The 20,361-nt window shown below is 53.7% G+C and overlaps 1 protein-coding gene across 1 annotated transcript in view; it reads left to right on the top strand.

The window, feature by feature from the left end:
• The window catches only part of MAPKAP1 (MAPK associated protein 1), a 322,753-nt gene that overhangs the window by 56,626 nt on the left and 245,766 nt on the right, over positions 1-20,361 (top strand). The window contains exon 3 of the mRNA XM_040323013.1: positions 17,875-17,964. Coding sequence (XP_040178947.1) covers positions 17,875-17,964 — 90 coding nt within the window. The remainder of the gene's footprint in view (positions 1-17,874; positions 17,965-20,361) is intronic.

Raw genomic sequence — 20,361 nt, forward strand, 5'->3', positions numbered from 1 at the left:
GGAGTGTGGCCAGATGAAACTTGGGGGGAAGTTCCACTGGGCACACTCACCCTATAATCAAGGTGGTAGCGTCTCCTCTTGGTGGTAGATGAGTGCATATAGGTGGGGCCAGGGGGTAGTAATTTTACGCTGGGCGTGGGGGAGTGTGGACAGATGAAACTTGGGGGGAAGTTCCACTGGCCACACTCACCCTATACTCAAGGTGGTAGCGTCTCCTCTTGGTGGTAGATGAGTGCATATAGGTGAGGGCAGGTGGTATTACCAGTATGCTGGGCGTGGGGGAGTGAGGGCAGATGAAACTTGGGGGGAAGTTCCACTGGCCACACTCACCCCATACCCAGGGTGGTAGCGTCCCCTCTTGGTGGTAGATGAGTGCATATAGGTGGGGCCAGGGGGTAGTACCATTACGCTGGGCGTGGAGGAGTGTGGACAGATGAAACTTGGGGGGAAGTTCCACTGGCCACACTCACCCTATACTCAAGGTGGTAGCGTCTCCTCTTGGTGGTAGCGTCTCCTCTTGGTGGTAGATGAGTGCATATAGGTGAGGGCAGGTGGTATTACCAGTATGCTGGGCGTGGGGGAGTGAGGGCAGATGAAACTTGGGGGGAAGTTCCACTGGCCACACTCACCCTATACTCAAGGTGGTAGCGTCTCCTCTTGGTGGTAGATGAGTGCATATAGGTTGGGCCAGGGGGTAGTAATATTACGCTGGGCGTGGGGGAGTGTGGACAGATGAAACTTGGGGGGAAGTTCCACTGGCCACACTCACCCTATACTCAAGGTGGTAGCGTCCCCTCTTGGTGGTAGATGAGTGCATATAGGTGGGGCCAGGGGGAAGTACCATTACGCTGGGCGTGGGGGAGTGTGGACAGATGAAACTTGGGGGGAAGTTCCACTGGCCACACTCACCCTATACTCAAGGTGGTAGCGTCTCCTCTTGGTGGTAGATGAGTGCATATAGGTGGGGCCAGGGGGTAGTACCATTACGCTGGGCGTGGGGGAGTGTGAACAGATGAAACTTGGGGGGAAGTTCCACTGGCCACACTCACCCTATACTCAAGGTGGTAGCGTCTCCTCTTGGTGGTAGATGAGTGCATATAGGTGAGGGCAGGTGGTATTACCAGTATGCTGGGCGTGGGGGAGTGAGGGCAGATGAAACTTGGGGGGAAGTTCCACTGGCCACACTCACCCTATACTCAAGGTGGTAGTGTCTCCTCTTGGTGGTAGATTAGTGCACATAGGTGAGGCCAGTGGGTAGTACCATTACGCTGGGCGTGGGGGAGTGTGGACAGATGAAACTTGGGGGGAAGTTCCACTGGCCACACTCACCCTATACTCAGGGTGGTAGCGTCTCCTCTTGGTGGTAGATGAGTGCATATAGGTGAGGGCAGGTGGTATTACCAGTATGCTGGGAGTGGAGGAGTGAGGGCAGATGAAACTTGGGGGGAAGTTCCACTGGCCACACTCACCCCATACCGAGGGTGGTAGCGTCCCCTCTTGGTGGCAGATGAGTGCATATAGGTGGGGCCAGGGGATAGTACCATTACGCTGGGCGTGGGGGAGTGTGGACAGATGAACTTGGGGGGAAGTTCCACTGGCCACACTCACCCTATACTCAAGGTGGTAGCGTCTCCTCTTGGTGGTAGATGAGTGCATATAGGTTGGGCCAGAGGGTAGTAATATTACGCTGGGCGTGGGGGAGTGTGGACAGATGAAACTTGGGGGGAAGTTCCACTGGCCACACTCACCCTATACTCAAGGTGGTAGCGTCTCCTCTTGGTGGTAGATGAGTGCATATAGGTGAGGGCAGGTGGTATTACCAGTATGCTGGGCGTGGGGGAGTGAGGGCAGATGAAACTTGGGGGGAAGTTCCACTGGCCACACTCACCCCATACCCAGGGTGGTAGCGTCCCCTCTTGGTGGTAGATGAGTGCATATAGGTGGGGCCAGGGGGTAGTACCATTACGCTGGGCGTGGGGGAGTGTGGACAGATGAAACTTGGGGGGAAGTTCCACTGGCCACACTCACCCTATACTCAAGGTGGTAGCGTCTCCTCTTGGTGGTAGATGAGTGCATATAGGTGGGGCCAGGGGGTAGTACCATTACGCTGGGCGTGGGGGAGTGTGGACAGATGAAACTCGGGGGGAAGTTCCACTGGCCACACTCACCCTATACTCAGGGTGGTAGCGTCCCATCTTGGTGGTAGATGAGTGCATATAGTTTGGGCCAGGGGGTAGTACCATTACGCTGGGCGTGGGGGAGTGTGGACAGATGAAACTTGGGGGGAAGTTCCACTGGCCACACTCACCTTATACTCAAGGTGGTAGCGTCTCCTCTTGGTGGTAGATGAGTGCATATAGGTTGGGCCAGGGGGTAGTAATATTACGCTGGGCGTGGGGGAGTGTGGACAGATGAAACTTGGGGGGAAGTTCCACTGGCCACACTCACCCTATACTCAAGGTGGTAGCGTCTCCTTTTGGTGGTAGATGAGTGCATATAGGTGGGGCCAGGGGGTAGTACCATTACGCTGGGCGTGGGGGAGTGTGGACAGATGAAACTTGAGGGGAAGTTCCACTGGCCACACTCACCCTATACTCAAGGTGGTAGCGTCTCCTCTTGGTGGTAGATGAGTGCATATAGGTTGGGCCAGGGGGTAGTAATATTACGCTGGGCGTGGGGGAGTGTGGACAGATGAAACTTGGGGGGAAGTTCCACTGGCCACACTCACCCTATACTCAAGGTGGTAGCGTCTCCTTTTGGTGGTAGATGAGTGCATATAGGTGGGGCCAGGGGGTAGTACCATTACGCTGGGCGTGGGGGAGTATGGACAGATGAAACTTGGGGGGAAGTTCCACTGGCCACACTCACCCTATACTCAGGGTGGTAGCGTCCCATCTTGGTGGTAGATGAGTGCATATAGTTTGGGCCAGGGGGTAGTACCATTACGCTGGGCGTGGGGGAGTGTTGACAGATGAAACTTGGGGGGAAGTTCCACTGGCCACACTCACCTTATACTCAAGGTGGTAGCGTCTCCTCTTGGTGGTAGATGAGTGCATATAGGTGAGGGCAGGTAGTATTACCAGTATGCTGGGCATGGGGGAGTGAGGGCAGATGAAACTTGGGGGGAAGTTCCACTGGCCAAACTCACCCTATACTCAAGGTGGTAGCGTCTCCTCTTGTTGGTAGATGAGTGCATATAGGTTGGGCCAGGGGGTAGTAATATTACGCTGGGCGTGGGGGAGTGTGGACAGATGAAACTTGGGGGGAAGTTCCACTGGCCACACTCACCCTATACTCAAGGTGGTAGCGTCCCCTCTTGGTGGTAGATGAGTGCATATAGGTGGGGCCAGGGGGTAGTACCATTACGCTGGGCGTGGGGGAGTGTGGACAGATGAAACTTGGGGGGAAGTTCCACTGGCCACACTCACCCTATACTCAAGGTGGTAGCGTCTCCTCTTGGTGGTAGATGAGTGCATATAGGTGGGGCCAGGGGGTAGTACCATTACGCTGGGCGTGGGGGAGTATGGACAGATGAAACTTGGGGGGAAGTTCCACTGGCCACACTCACCCTATACTCAGGGTGGTAGCGTCCCATCTTGGTGGTAGATGAGTGCATATAGTTTGGGCCAGGGGGTAGTACCATTACGCTGGGCGTGGGGGAGTGTGGACAGATGAAACTTGGGGGGAAGTTCCACTGGCCACACTCACCCTATACTCAGGGTGGTAGCGTCCCCTCTTGGTGGTAGATGAGTGCATATAGGTGAGGGCAGGTGGTATTACCAGTATGCTGGGCGTGGGGGAGTGAGGGCAGATGAAACTTGGGGGGAAGTTCCACTGGCCACACTCACCCCATACCCAGGGTGGTAGCGTCCCCTCTTGGTGGTAGATGAGTGCATATAGGTTGGGCCAGGGGGTAGTAATATTACGCTGGGCGTGGGGGAGTGTGGACAGATGAAACTTGGGGGGAAGTTCCACTGGCCACACTCACCCTATACTCAAGGTGGTAGCGTCTCCTCTTGGTGGTAGATGAGTGCATATAGGTGGGGCCAGGGGGTAGTACCATTACGCTGGGCGTGGGGGAGTTTGGACAGATGAAACTTGGGGGGAAGTTCCACTGGCCACACTCACCCTATACTCAGGGTGGTAGCGTCCCATCTTGGTGGTAGATGAGTGCATATAGTTTGGGCCAGGGGGTAGTACCATTACGCTGGGCGTGGGGGAGTGTGGACAGATGAAACTTGGGGGGAAGTTCCACTGGCCACACTCACCCTATACTCAGGGTGGTAGCGTCCCCTCTTGGTGGTAGATGAGTGCATATAGGTGAGGGCAGGTGGTATTACCAGTATGCTGGGCGTGGGGGAGTGAGGGCAGATGAAACTTGGGGGGAAGTTCCACTGGCCACACTCACCCCATACCCAGGGTGGTAGCGTCCCCTCTTGGTGGTAGATGAGTGCATATAGGTGGGGCCAGGGGGTAGTACCATTACGCTGGGCGTGGGGGGAGTGTGGACAGATGAAACTTGGGGGGAAGTTCCACTGGCCACACTCACCCTATACTCAAGGTGGTAGCGTCTCCTCTTGGTGGTAGATGAGTGCATATAGGTGAGGGCAGGTGGTATTACCAGTATGCTGGGCGTGGGGGAGTGAGGGCAGATGAAACTTGGGGGGAAGTTCCACTGGCCACACTCACCCCATACCCAGGGTGGTAGCGTCCCCTCTTGGTGGTAGATGAGTGCATATAGGTGGGGCCAGGGGGTAGTACCATTACGCTGGGCGTGGAGGAGTGTGGACAGATGAAACTTGGGGGGAATTTCCACTGGCCACACTCACCCTATACTCAAGGTGGTAGCGTCTCCTCTTGGTGGTAGATGAGTGCATATAGGTGGGGCCAGGGGGTAGTAATATTACGCTGGGCGTGGGGGAGTGTGGACAGATGAAACTTGGGGGGAAGTTCCACTGGCCACACTCACCCTATACTCAAGGTGGTAGCTGAACGGCCCGGTCTCCTGGAGCCTGAACGGCCCACTCTTCTGGAGCCAGAACGGCCCACTCTCCTGGAGCCAAAACGGCCCACTTTGCTGGAGCCTGAAGGGCCCATCCTGCTGGAGCCTGAAAGGCCCATCCTGCTGGAGCCTGAATGGCCCACCCTACTGGAGCCGGAACGGCCCACCCTGCTGGAGCCTGAACGGCCCACCCTGCTGGAGCCTGGACGGCCCACCCTGCTGGAGCCTGGACGGCCCACTCTTCTGGAGCCGGAACGGCCCACTCTTCTGGAGCGGGAACGGCCCACTCTTCTGGAGCGGGAACGGCCCACTCTTCTGGAACCTGGACGGCCCACTCTTCTGGAGCCGGAACGGCCCACCCTTCTGGAGCCTGGACGGCCCACTCTTCTGGAGCCGGAACGGCCCACCCTTCTGGAGCCTGGACGGCCCACTCTTCTGGAGCCTGGACGGCCCACTCTTCTGGAGCCTGGACGGCCCACTCTTCTGGAGCCTGGACGGCCCACCCTTCTGGAGCCTGGACGGCCCACCCTTCTGGAGCCTGGACGGCCCACCCTTCTGGAGCCTGGACGGCCCACCCTTCTGGAGCCTGGACGGCCCACCCTTCTGGAGCGGGAACGGCCCACTCTTCTGGAACCTGGACGGCCCACTCTTCTGGAGCCGGAACGGCCCACTCTTCTGGAGCCGGAACGGCCAACTCTTTTGGAGCCTGGACGGCCCACTCTTCTGGAGCCTGGACGGCCCACTCTTCTGGAGCCTGGACGGCCCACTCTTCTGGAGCCTGGACGGCCCACTCTTCTGGAGCCGGAACGGCCCACTCTTCTGGAGCCTGGACGGCCCACCCTTCTGGAGCCTGGACGGCCCACCCTTCTGGAGCCTGGACGGCCCACTCTTCTGGAGCCGGAACGGCCCACTCTTCTGGAGCGGGAACGGCCCACTCTTCTGGAGCGGGAACGGCCCACTCTTCTGGAGCCTGGACGGCCCACTCTTCTGGAGCCTGGACGGCCCACTCTTCTGGAGCCGGAACGGCCCACTCTTCTGGAGCGGGAATGGCCCACTCTTCTGGAACCTGGACGGCCCACTCTTCTGGAGCCGGAACGGCCCACCCTTCTGGAGCCTGGACGGCCCACCCTTCTGGAGCCGGAACGGCCCACCCTTCTGGAGCCTGGACGGCCCACTCTTCTGGAGCCTGGACGGCCCACTCTTCTGGAGCCTGGACGGCCCACTCTTCTGGAGCCGGAACGGCCCACTCTTCTGGAGCGGGAACGGCCCACTCTTCTGGAACCTGGACGGCCCACCCTTCTGGAGCCTGGACGGCCCACCCTTCTGGAGCCTGGACGGCCCACCCTTCTGGAGCCTGGACGGCCCACCCTTCTGGAGCCTGGACGGCCCACCCTTCTGGAGCCTGGACGGCCCACCCTTCTGGAGCCGGGACGGCCCACCCTTCTGGAGCCGGAACGGCCCACCCTTCTGGAGCCGGAACGGCCCACCCTTCTGGAGCCTGAACGGCCCTCCCTTCTGGAGCCGGAACGGCCCACCCTTCTGGAGCCGGAGCGGCCCACCCTTCTGGAGCCGGAGCGGCCCACCCTTCTGGAGCCGGAACGGACCACCCTTCTGGAGCCGGAACGGCCCACTCTTCTGGAGCCTGGACGGCCCACCCTTCTGGAGCCTGGACGGCCCACCCTTCTGGAGCCTGGACGGCCCACCCTTCTGGAGCCTGGACGGCCCACTCTTCTGGAGCGGGAACGGCCCACTCTTCTGGAGCGGGAACGGCCCACTCTTCTGGAACCTGGACGGCCCACTCTTCTGGAGCCGGAACGGCCCACTCTTCTGGAGCCGGAACGGCCAACTCTTTTGGAGCCTGGACGGCCCACTCTTCTGGAGCCTGGACGGCCCACTCTTCTGGAGCCTGGACGGCCCACTCTTCTGGAGCCTGGACGGCCCACTCTTCTGGAGCCTGGACGGCCCACTCTTCTGGAGCCGGAACGGCCCACTCTTCTGGAGCCTGGACGGCCCACCCTTCTGGAGCCTGGACGGCCCACCCTTCTGGAGCCTGGACGGCCCACCCTTCTGGAGCCTGGACGGCCCACCCTTCTGGAGCCTGGACGGCCCACTCTTCTGGAGCCGGAACGGCCCACTCTTCTGGAGCGGGAACGGCCCACTCTTCTGGAACCTGGACGGCCCACTCTTCTGGAGCCGGAACGGCCCACTCTTCTGGAGCCGGAACGGCCCACTCTTCTGGAGCCTGGACGGCCCACCCTTCTGGAGCCTGGACGGCCCACCCTTCTGGAGCCGGAACGGCCCACTCTTCTGGAGCCTGGACGGCCCACTCTTCTGGAGCCGGAACGGCCCACTCTTCTGGAGCGGGAACGGCCCACTCTTCTGGAACCTGGACGGCCCACTCTTCTGGAGCCGGAACGGCCCACCCTTCTGGAGCCTGGACGGCCCACCCTTCTGGAGCCGGAACGGCCCACCCTTCTGGAGCCTGGACGGCCCACTCTTCTGGAGCCTGGACGGCCCACTCTTCTGGAGCCTGGACGGCCCACCCTTCTGGAGCCTGGACGGCCCACCCTTCTGGAGCCTGGACGGCCCACCCTTCTGGAGCCTGGACGGCCCACCCTTCTGGAGCCTGGACGGCCCACCCTTCTGGAGCCTGGACGGCCCACCCTTCTGGAGCCTGGACGGCCCACCCTTCTGGAGCCTGGACGGCCCACCCTTCTGGAGCCTGGACGGCCCACCCTTCTGGAGCCGGAACGGCCCACCCTTCTGGAGCCGGAACGGCCCACCCTTCTGGAGCCTGAACGGCCCTCCCTTCTGGAGCCGGAACGGCCCACCCTTCTGGAGCCGGAGCGGCCCACCCTTCTGGAGCCGGAGCGGCCCACCCTTCTGGAGCCGGAACGGACCACCCTTCTGGAGCCGGAACGGCCCACTCTTCTGGAGCCTGGACGGCCCACCCTTCTGGAGCCTGGACGGCCCACCCTTCTGGAGCCTGGACGGCCCACCCTTCTGGAGCCTGGACGGCCCACCCTTCTGGAGCGGGAACGGCCCACTCTTCTGGAGCGGGAACGGCCCACTCTTCTGGAACCTGGACGGCCCACTCTTCTGGAGCCTGGACGGCCCACCCTTCTGGAGCCTGGACGGCCCACCCTTCTGGAGCCTGGACGGCCCACCCTTCTGGAGCCGGAACGGCCCACCCTTCTGGAGCCGGAACGGCCCACCCTTCTGGAGCCTGAACGGCCCTCCCTTCTGGAGCCGGAACGGCCCACCCTTCTGGAGCCGGAGCGGCCCACCCTTCTGGAGCCGGAGCGGCCCACCCTTCTGGAGCCGGAACGGCCCACCCTTCTGGAGCCGGAACAGCCCACCCTTCTGGAGCCGGAACTGCCCACCCTTCTGGAGCCGGAACGGCCCACTCTTCTGGAGCCTGGACGGCCCACCCTTCTGGAGCCTGGACGGCCCACCCTTCTGGAGCCTGGACGGCCCACTCTTCTGGAGCGGGAACGGCCCACTCTTCTGGAGCGGGAACGGCCCACTCTTCTGGAACCTGGACGGCCCACTCTTCTGGAGCCTGGACGGCCCACTCTTCTGGAGCGGGAACGGCCCACTCTTCTGGAACCTGGACGGCCCACCCTTCTGGAGCCGGAACGGCCCACCCTTCTGGAGCCTGGACGGCCCACTCTTCTGGAGCCTGGACGGCCCACTCTTCTGGAGCGGGAACGGCCCACTCTTCTGGAACCTGGACGGCCCACTCTTCTGGAGCCGGAACGGCCCACCCTTCTGGAGCCTGGACGGCCCACCCTTCTGGAGCCGGAACGGCCCACCCTTCTGGAGCCTGGACGGCCCACTCTTCTGGAGCCTGGACGGCCCACTCTTCTGGAGCCGGAACGGCCCACTCTTCTGGAGCGGGAACGGCCCACTCTTCTGGAACCTGGACGGCCCACCCTTCTGGAGCCTGGACGGCCCACCCTTCTGGAGCCTGGACGGCCCACCCTTCTGGAGCCGGAACGGCCCACCCTTCTGGAGCCGGAGCGGCCCACCCTTCTGGAGCCGGAGCGGCCCACCCTTCTGGAGCCGGAACGGCCCACCCTTCTGGAGCCGGAACGGACCACCCTTCTGGAGCCGGAACGGCCCACTCTTCTGGAGCCTGGACGGCCCACCCTTCTGGAGCCTGGACGGCCCACCCTTCTGGAGCCTGGACGGCCCACCCTTCTGGAGCCTGGACGGCCCACTCTTCTGGAGCGGGAACGGCCCACTCTTCTGGAGCGGGAACGGCCCACTCTTCTGGAACCTGGACGGCCCACTCTTCTGGAGCCTGGACGGCCCACCCTTCTGGAGCCTGGACGGCCCACCCTTCTGGAGCCTGGACGGCCCACCCTTCTGGAGCCGGAACGGCCCACCCTTCTGGAGCCGGAACGGCCCACCCTTCTGGAGCCTGAACGGCCCACCCTTCTGGAGCCGGAACGGCCCACCCTTCTGGAGCCGGAGCGGCCCACCCTTCTGGAGCCGGAGCGGCCCACCCTTCTGGAGCCGGAACGGCCCACCCTTCTGGAGCCGGAACGGCCCACCCTTCTGGAGCCGGAACGGCCCACCCTTCTGGAGCCGGAACGGCCCACTCTTCTGGAGCCTGGACGGCCCACCCTTCTGGAGCCTGGACGGCCCACCCTTCTGGAGCCTGGACGGCCCACTCTTCTGGAGCGGGAACGGCCCACTCTTCTGGAGCGGGAACGGCCCACTCTTCTGGAACCTGGACGGCCCACTCTTCTGGAGCCTGGACGGCCCACTCTTCTGGAGCGGGAACGGCCCACTCTTCTGGAACCTGGACGGCCCACTCTTCTGGAGCCGGAACGGCCCACCCTTCTGGAGCCTGGACGGCCCACTCTTCTGGAGCCTGGACGGCCCACTCTTCTGGAGCGGGAACGGCCCACTCTTCTGGAACCTGGACGGCCCACTCTTCTGGAGCCGGAACGGCCCACCCTTCTGGAGCCTGGACGGCCCACCCTTCTGGAGCCGGAACGGCCCACCCTTCTGGAGCCTGGACGGCCCACTCTTCTGGAGCCTGGACGGCCCACTCTTCTGGAGCCGGAACGGCCCACTCTTCTGGAGCGGGAACGGCCCACTCTTCTGGAACCTGGACGGCCCACCCTTCTGGAGCCTGGACGGCCCACCCTTCTGGAGCCTGGACGGCCCACCCTTCTGGAGCCTGGACGGCCCACCCTTCTGGAGCCTGGACGGCCCACCCTTCTGGAGCCTGGACGGCCCACCCTTCTGGAGCCTGGACGGCCCACCCTTCTGGAGCCTGGACGGCCCACCCTTCTGGAGCCGGAACGGCCCACCCTTCTGGAGCCGGAACGGCCCACCCTTCTGGAGCCTGAACGGCCCTCCCTTCTGGAGCCGGAACGGCCCACCCTTCTGGAGCCGGAACGGCCCACCCTTCTGGAGCCTGAACGGCCCTCCCTTCTGGAGCCGGAACGGCCCACCCTTCTGGAGCCGGAACGGCCCTCCCTTCTGGAACCTGAACGGCCCGGTCTTCTGGAGCCTGAACGGCCCACTCTTCTGGAGCCAGAACGGCCCACTCTCCTGGAGCCAAAACGGCCCACTTTGCTGGAGCCTGAAGGGCCCATCCTGCTGGAGCCTGAAAGGCCCACCCTGCTGGTGCCTGAATGGCCCACCCTACTGGAGCCGGAACCGCCCACCCTGCTGGAGCCTGAACGGCCCACCCTGCTGGAGCCTGAACGGCCCACCCTGCTGGAGCCTGAACGGCCCACTCTTCTGGAGCCTGATCGGGAGTGTCGCACTCTGCTGGAGCCTGAACGGGAGTGTCGCACTCTGCTGGAGCCTGAACGGGAGTGTCGCACTCTGCTGGAGCCTGAACGGGAGTGTCGCACTCTGCTGGAGCCTGAACGGGAGTGTCGCACTCTGCTGGAGCCTGAACAGGAGTGTCGCACTCTGCTGGCGCCTGAACGGCCCACTCTTCTGGAGCCAGAACGGCCCACCCTTCTGGAACCTGAAAGGCCCACCCTTCTGGAACCTGAAAGGCCCACTCTCCTGGAGCCTGAACGGCCGACTCTTCTGGAGCCAGAACGGCCCACTCTCCTGGAGCCAGAACGGCCCACTTTGCTGGAGCCTGAACGGCCCACCCTGCTGGAGCCTGAAAGGCCCACCCGGCTGGAGCCTGAACGGCCCACCCTGCTGGAGCCTGAACGGCCCACCCTTCTGGAGCCTGAACGTCCCAACCTACTGGAGCCTGAACGGCCCACCCTGCTGGAGCCTGAACGGGAGTGTCGCACTCTGCTGGAGCCTGAACGGGAGTGTCGCACTCTGCTGGAGCCTGGGCGACACACTCTTCTGAAGTCTGAACTTGGGCGACGCACTCTTCTGGAGTCTGAACGTGGGCGACGCACTCTTCTGGAGTCTGAACGTGGGCGACGCACTCTTCTGGAGTCTGAACGTGGGCAACACACTCTTCTGCAGTTTGAACGTCCCTTTCAATACTGCTCACTGTGGCAGGCCTGCCGTGTGAGCTGGGTCTGCAGTTAATCTCGCCTTCATCTGCAATATAGAAAGAGAAATTGGATTTAGCATCTATACCTACTATTTATATATTTTTCTTTATACAACATCAAATTATGAAGAAAAAAGTTCAAAGCTCCACTGCCAGGAACAAATAGTAAACCCGACATGACAGTGACACAGGAAAAACTGTTGTTGGCCTTTGTATAAAAATGCTGGTTGCCTGGCTGACCCACTAAATTCCATGATTGGAAGCCAACAACAAGTATTTTTAGCAGTATAATAAAACAGCATCTACCAAACATAGGTAATTGCTTTGGGCACATTGGGCCTGATCCACAGCCAGCGGGTGTAACTTAAATATTCGGATTTAAGTTACACCGCCGGAAAATTTCTACCTAAGTGCCCGATCCACAAAGCACTTACCTAGAAATTTTCTGCGGTGTAACTTAAATCCGTCCGGCGCAAGGCGTTCCTAATTTAATAGGGCGAGTCCCATTTAAATTAGGCACGCTCCCGCGCCGGATGTACTGCGCATGCTCCCGACGTCATTTTTCCAACGTGCTTTGCGCGGTTTTACGTTGCGCCGGGTTTTGAGAATCGCGACGGGCGTAAAAAAAAAAATCGAGTTGCGGCGGGAAAAAAAAGATTAAAAAAAAAAAAAAGACAGCGACGCGGGATAGAAGGGTCTACTTTTACAAGGTCTAAACAGTTTAGGCTTTGTAAAAGCAGCCCTAATATTGCGACGGCAAACTAATACTTAAGGAGAAAAAACGAAGCGTAAAAGCTTTGTGGATCTCCGTAAGTGCTAATTTGCATACCCGAAGCGGCATTTCGACGAGAAATGCCCCCAGCGGCGGCTGCGGTACTGCATCCTAAGATCCGACAGTGTAAGTCCCTTACACATGTCGGATCTTCTCCCTATCTATGTGAAACTGATTCTGTGGATCAGTTCCATAGATAGAAACAGGGATACGACGGCGTATCAGTAGATACGCCGGCGTATCCCTTTTGAGGATCAGGCCCAAAGTGTGGGCAGGTAAGCAATTACACAGTGCTTGGGTGGGGTGTCAGATCATTCTATCAACTGAATATCTATCACACATAATATCACAGCTTATGGACTCTCTCTGTTTTTGCATATTTATTGTTTGCACATTGCTATTCACTGGGTGTGTAATATATATGTGTATTGTTTGTTATTATATGTGTATTGCTTATGTTATTGCATTACCTAGCGCCACTATTTACTTTTAACCTATGTTTGGTAGATGCTGTTCCCAGGTAAGTGTCCTTATATTAAAAGTTAGCAGCTATAGCATTTGTAGCTGCTGACTTAAAAAAAATTGGGGGGGAGACTGGAGCGCCTCTTCAAAGTGCACCTTGCAAAACCTTGCAAAACCTTGGGATCAGTGGACATGCTTCCTACAAGTGTGTTTTTTTGTTTTTATTTAGCCATGACAACTTCAGCTCCCTTATACGGGTTCAATTAAAGTGCTTGTAAAGGCAGAGGGATTTTATCTTGCTGCATTTCTAAAAAAAAAACTTGTATATGCAGCTCCCCCTAAAAACATACCTAAACCTGATCCCGATCCAGCAATGTGCACAAGAGCCAAGGCTCTCTTGCTCCTCACTGGCTCAGTAAAAAAAATACGCTTAAAAACACCAACGCTGTAAAAAAAAAACGCTATTGCAAAAACGTTGAAAAACTTAACTGCAAAGCTACTGGCGTTTTTATAACGTTATTATAACGTCTAGTATGCATGAGGCAGCTTGGTTTTTTTCATTCTCAGCATTGCACAGAGCAGGTAAAAAATAAAAGAACAAGCATTACCATCACTGTAATGTATGTCATTGGTTTAATTATGGGGCCCCTTACACAGCTTCAGGCATAGGCCCCCTGGAGCTGCCGCTTCACATTGAGAAGCGGGGGGCGTGAATTGAAAAGGGGGGGGCGTGAATTGAAAAGGGGGGTAGCCATCCGGGGACCTTTGGGCCCTTTAATAAAAAGAAAAAATATATAAAAAAAATGTATAAAACAAAAGGGGGGGGGGGTTGCCACCCGGGGCCCTGGGGACCTTTTGTGCACTTTAATAAAAAGAAAAAAAATTATATAAAACATTTTTTATAATAAAAAAAAAAGGGGGACCTTTGGGCCATTTAATAAAAACCAAAAAAATAAATAATATATATATAAAAAAGGGGGTTGCCATCCGGGCCCCTTACAGGTGTACTGCCTGTACCCCCCTGATGGCGGCCCTGGATCTGCGTCTTGTAGAATGACTCCTATTGTAAATGGAAATACATTCTCTGCCTACAATGGCTTGCTACATGTTCAGCTTAAAAACAGTTTCTTTAGAAATGTTTTTTAAATGTTGGCAACTATGTATATGTCTTATGTGGGTAACAAGGGATTAAACATGTATGTGGGGTTCTTTTCTTTGTATATTGTAAATCCTCTGCCATCTTGCTGGGTGGCACTGAGGTCATCAGTCCAGCCCAGGGGTCTCCATACTTTTCAAGCAAAGGGCCAGTTTACTGTCTTTCGGACTTCAGGGGGGCCAGATTCTGACCAATGGGGATAGAAAATGCCCCAGGGCCGAGCATCAGTGAGCATTAACATGGCCCCCAGTGTTGGTTGGCAGTTGGAGGAGGAATAGTGCTCCATCATTGCTATTAGTGGAAGAAATAGTGCCCCATTGTTGGTGTCATTGGGAGGAATAGTGCCTCATATGGTTGGGAGTAATACTGCCCCAAGGGCCGCAAAAAGGATAGCAAAGGGCCACATCCGGCCCTCGGGCCGCAGTTTGGAGACCCCTGGTCCAGCCTGTAATAAGTGGCATGCAAGATTTGTTAAAAAAAGTCAGTTAGAAGGCGACAGTTGGAAATAGAAGGGGGGGGGGGGCTACTTGGCTCAGAGTAAACAAATCTAAAAATAGCTGCTTGCTTCTCTTGATTTAAAAAATCCTCATAATGGTGTTTACCAGCAATGTCTATGGCCATTCCTATACAAGTGTACATATGGGGGGGGGGGGGTGATTGTCATCAATGGGGGAAAAACGAATCCAATGAAAGTGTTTTGTATTTATCAATATCTATAAAACTTACCAGCGCCGCGTTCCTTGTTCCGGCGCGTTCCATCGGCTTTACTGTCGGCATCAAAACATCTGATAACGGATCTGAGGCATCGCCGTGCCCTCCGCATTTTGGTGGGCTTCTTGCTTGTAGGATCTACAAGCTGTTGTTGGTTGATAGCGCCTTCCATAGCGGGGCTTCCTCTGGTTGGTTTCTCAATGTTATTATTTTGAGAAACAATCTGTTCACTTTTAAATAGTTTCATTATGAAGATATAATAAAACACGCTTTTAAGTCTGAGAAATCGCAATAAAACTGAATCGAATAAATCCGAATTCAATCAAACAGCAACACTGGACAGAGAGAAGAACACGTCTTCACTGTACAGCAAACAACTCAGCTACTGATTCCTCACCTCCGCTCGGCCTTATATTGGGTCCACATGCTATGACATCACAAAGAACTTTTTTTCACTCTCTCATTGGCAGTTAACTCATGATGACTCAGCAAAAAAAATAACTGACGTTTTTTCTTAAAGGAGACTCGTCCTTTTTTTGTGAGCTTTGTGAATTCAGCCCGTAGGCTCAGTATACAGATGTAATAGGGATATGCCTCCTGTAATAACATGTTTTTCTTGAAGTGACGGTTATTGTGAACGAGATTTAACCCTTTCACTACCAAACTATATTGTTCATTGGTTTTAACCCTTTAACCACTTCCCTCCCGCCGGCCGTCATATGGCATTCCTTGACTTTGAGTGGGGGATATCTGAATGATGGGTGCAGCTACAGGCACCATTCAGATGTCATCTTTTTCAGCCGGCGATTCCCTTCACCATAAAAATGATCATATCGGCTTTTTAGCCGCTTGATCGTTCTTACGGGTGGCGAGAGGGGATGTCCCCCCTCCTCCCACTGCCCTCTGATGCTTCTACCGACTCACCCCTGCCGTCGATGAGTTGGAGAACGGATCCACCGGCTCCAGATCTTTACCATAGTGATTTCTGGCGCACCAGATGGTCGCCGGAGTCTCTATAATCGCACAGAGGCCGGGCGCAATGGTTTGAAGTCACGCCCGGCCTCTGCATTCAAACAGATGGCGCAGTTTTTTAAATTATTTTTATTTTAGGCTTCCCAGCCTAGAGGTGAGATGTGGGGTCTTATTGACCTCATATCTCATTGTAAAGAGGATCTGTCATGCCAAATTCCTATTACAAGGGATGTCCTTGTGATAGGAAAAAAAGTGATAAATGTTGTTTCAAAACTAAAATAATAAAAGTAAAATTAACAAGAAAAATATATTTTTTTAGGCGCCACTGTCCCTGTGTGCTTGCAGAAGCAAACGCATACGTAAGTCCCGCCCACATATGAAAACGGTGTTCAAATCACACATGTGAGGTATGGCCGCGAACGTTAGAGCGAGAGCAATAATTCCAGCACTAGACCTCCTCTGTTATCTGTAACTCAAAACATGTAACCAGTAAAAAAAATTTGAAGCATTGCCTATGGGGATTTTTGTGACATGGTAAGTAATGTTTGGGGGTATATACTGTATGTAGCCTGTTCGGATTGGCAGAGGTTGTTACTCCAATCCGAGCAGGCTCTGTATTCATTTGAATACATCGCTCACCGGGATTGGCTAAGCGGTAATACTGTATGTAGCCGAAGCTAAATACAGTATTACCGCACATCCAGGAGGCATCAGAGTAGCTGACCCGGCGTATAAGACGACCACTGCTTTTTGGCCATTTTTTTTAAAGTGTAAAAGGTAGTTTTATATGCCAGCAAATACAGTATTTACTGAAATAACACAATAACAGTAGTTTTCTCTTATAAATGAAACATGTGAGTGAAGGTATAAATGGCTATGAATAAAATAATTATTATTAATTTTTTTAAGATTTTACTTATTTAGAAAAAATCACATTTACCGTATTTATCGGGGTAAAGCGTGCACCGCCGTATAGCGCACACACCCAACCTAGAAGGGAAATTTGAGGAAAAAAGAAAATACTTACAGTTTGAATGCCCCTCGTCGGTGTCTTGCCCGGCGGCCTTGTCGTCCGTTTGCGGCCTCGGTGGTGTCCTCCCTGCTTCTCCCGCGCTGTTTCTGAGCCGATCCTTGCTTCCCGCGCTGTGTTTGAACGCCGCCGCCGACATATACCGAGCGCAGTACACTCGGCACGGCTCGGCTACTCTTTCATAGGAGGCGGCACAGGGCGTGACCGCGAGGGGAGCCGAGTGTACTGCACTCGATATATGTCAGCGGCAAGGTTCAAACACAGCGCGGGTATCGGCGTATATCTCGCACCCACATTTTTCCTCTTAATTTAAGGGGAAAAAACTGTGCGGTATACGCCAATAAATACGGTATATGAATGCAATAAAAGTTTGATACAAGCCATTATGATGATGATTATTACATTTACGGGCATGCATTTCCGTTTACCCATTTTACTTTCTCGAACACAGAATATTAGTGGACTTGTACCACGTAGTTATATTTGATATTCAAAGAATTTTTAGGTCTGCAGTAAATCCCTAGGAATTAATTAATATTTTTCTCTGCATCTTTAAGAAGGAGAGGGAAAAAAAAAACCCGGTAAAATAAAACTATCCCCATTCATATCTCTTCCCCTACACATTTGACTAATGTTGCAGCAGATACAAATCACCTCCTTTATTACCTATAAACTGTTCCGTCCTACCATAGAAAAACGCTACTAATTTATATGGCCCTGACATTTTATAATTTTTCCTGATTTTCAGATAAAGGATTCTATATTTAAAACTTTAATAGTTGAGCCCGAGTTCATTTATCTTTAATTTTTGAAACGGGGGCACGTAATTCATATCTATAATTTTATGCACACTCCGTAACATTCATGGGACTTCATTTGTACATTAAAATTCCTTTAAGACCGTTATTAATGATTTATATAACGAACTGTCCTATTAATCACACTAGTTTTCACATTTTATGATTCCCTTCTATGTTAATACTATCTTTATGGTCTGTATTAATGTTTTATGTCCCCTAATTTCAATTATAAATCAAGCACATTTTTCTGTTTTTGTTGGTATTTTCTGAACTTCGTGTCAGCTTTAAAAATTTTATGCACGCCGCTCTCTCTTTTCTGAAAGTCCCCCCTCCCCTTTCTCCTGCCCCTGTTCCCCATCTTTCCATACATGCATTATGAAATATTCATGACATTGGAATTAATTGTGATCTCTTCTCTCAGGAAAGTTTCACCAACAAAGTAATTTTTATCGTTTTCCTGTCTGTTTTTCTAGCGCAAAAACTGGAGCGTCTTCGCAAGGAAAGGCAAAACCAGATCAAGTGTAAGAATGTGCAGTGGAAAGACAGAAACACGAGCCTTTCAGGTACCCTTGCACTGACAAAGTCTTTTTCTGTGGCTAAAAGAAGTCTACTTGGTATATACAGTGGGTACTGAAAGTATTCAGACCCCCTTAAATGTTTCACTCTTTGTTTTTATTGCAGCCATTTGCTAAAATCATTTAAAGCGGGGGTTCACCCTAAAAAAAAAAAAAAATTGTTTCTAACATGCCATCCAGCATACTAGCGCGAGCTACAGTATGCCTTTATTTTATTTTTTTGCGCCGTACTCACTGTTTAATCCCGTAGTTAAGTTTCAGACTAGTAGGCGTTCCTATGCAGAGGGGAACATGATTGACGGCCGGCTATGGCGCGTCACGCTTCCCGGAAATAGCCGAAATAGGACTTGGCTCTTCACGGCGCCTGCGCAGTCAGCTCCTAGTCTGTGCGCAGGCGCCGTATAGCGCCGTGAAGGGCCGAGTCCTACTCGGGAAGCGTGACGCGCCATAGCCGGCCGTCAATCATGTTCCCCTCTGCATAGGAACGCCCATTCCCCGCGGGGAGTCTGAAACCTAACTACGGGATTAAACAGTGAGTACGGCGCATAAAAAAATAAAATAAAGGCATACTGTAGCTCACGCTAGTATGCTGGATTTCATGGTAGAAACTTGTTTTTTTAGGGTGAACCACCGCTTTAAGTTCATTTTTTGTCCTCAATGTACACACAGCACCCCATATTGACCGAATTTTTGTTTGCAGATTTTTTAAAAAAGAAAAACTGAAATATCACATGGTCCTAAGTATTCAGACCCTTTGCTCAGTATTTAGTAGAAGCCCCTTTTGATCTAATACAGCCATGAGTCTTTTTGGGAAAGATGCAACAAGTTTTTCACACCTGGATTTGGGGATCTTCTGCCTTTCCTCCTTGCAGAGCCTCTCCAGTTCTGTCAGGTTGGATGGTAAACGTTGGTGGACAGTAGAGCTGCACGATTCTGGCCAAAATGAGAATCACAATTTTTTGGTTAGAATGAAGATCACGATTCTCACGGCGTAAAATATTTTACATTTATACAAAAAAAAAAAAATGGGCTAACTTGCATTTAAAAAGACTGCTGCACAAATACAGTGCAACATAAAATATTGCAACAACCGCCATTTAATTCTCTAGGGTCTCTACTAAAAAAAATATATAATGTTTGGGGGTTCTAAGTAATTTTCTAGCAACAAAAATAATGATTTTAACTTGAAAAGAGCTGTCAGAAAAAGGTTTGGTGTTTAAGTGGTTAAACGTTCCCTAATTTACATACAGAAGTTTATTCCTTTGAAGTGATACAATGTTTAGACTTAACTTTACACTGATAAAGAATGTTTTTAAAACTTGGCAGGCTGCCCAGACTTGGCAGATTGCCCAGACTGACTTTTGGCTGAGAGCAGAGAGGAAATTCTTTGCATACCAAAGTGCAGAGAGAAAATTATTTTCATGTCAAAGATCACAAAACCCTGTGTCAAGAATTGCAACGGAAAAAGATTGCGATAACGATTCTTGACGATTAATCGTGCAGCTCTAGTGGACAGATGCTCAATTGGGTTTAGGTCAGGGCTCTGGCTGGGTCATTCAAGAACAGTCACAGAGTTGTTGTGAAGCCACTCCTTCATTATTTTAGCTGTGTGCTTAGGGTCATTGTCTTGTTGGAAGGTAAACCTTCGGGTCAGTCTGAGGTCCTGAGCACTCTGGAGGTTTTCGTCCAGGATATCCCTGTACTTGGCCGCATTCATCTTTCCCTCGATTGCAACCATTCGTCCTGTCCCTGCAGCTGAAAAACACCCACACACAGCATAATGCTGCCACCACCATGCTTCACTGTTGGGACTGTATTGGACAGGTGATGAGCAGTGCCTGGTTTTCTCCAGACATACCGCTTAGAATTAAGGCCAAAAAGTTCTATCTTGGTCTCATCAGACCAGAGAATCTTATTTCTCTCCATCTTGGAGTCCTTCAGGTGTTTTTTTTAGCAAACTCCATGTGGGCTTTCATGTGTCTTGCACTGAGGAGAGGCTTCCGTTGGGCCACTTTGCCATAAACCCCCGACTGCATCTCAGGAGCTCAGCCACAGTGATCTTTGGGTTCTTCTTTACCTCTCTCACCAAGGCTTTTCTCCTCCGATAGCTCAGTTTGGCCGGACGGCCATCTCTAGGAAGGGTTCTGGTCGTCCCAAATGTCTTCCATTTAGGGATTATGTAGGCCACTGTGCTCTTAGGAACCTTAAGTGCAGCAGAATTTTTTTTGTAACCTTGCCAAGATCTGTGCCTTGCCACAATTCTGTCTCTGAGCTCTTCAGGCAGTTCCTTTGACCTCACGATTCTCATTTGCTCTGACATGCACTGTGAGCTGTAAGGTCCTATATAGACAGGTGTGTGGCTTTCCTAATCAAGTCCAATCAGTA

This window comes from Rana temporaria, chromosome 9 (assembly GCF_905171775.1).
Source record: "Rana temporaria chromosome 9, aRanTem1.1, whole genome shotgun sequence".
In the NCBI taxonomy this organism is placed as follows: domain Eukaryota; kingdom Metazoa; phylum Chordata; class Amphibia; order Anura; family Ranidae; genus Rana; species Rana temporaria.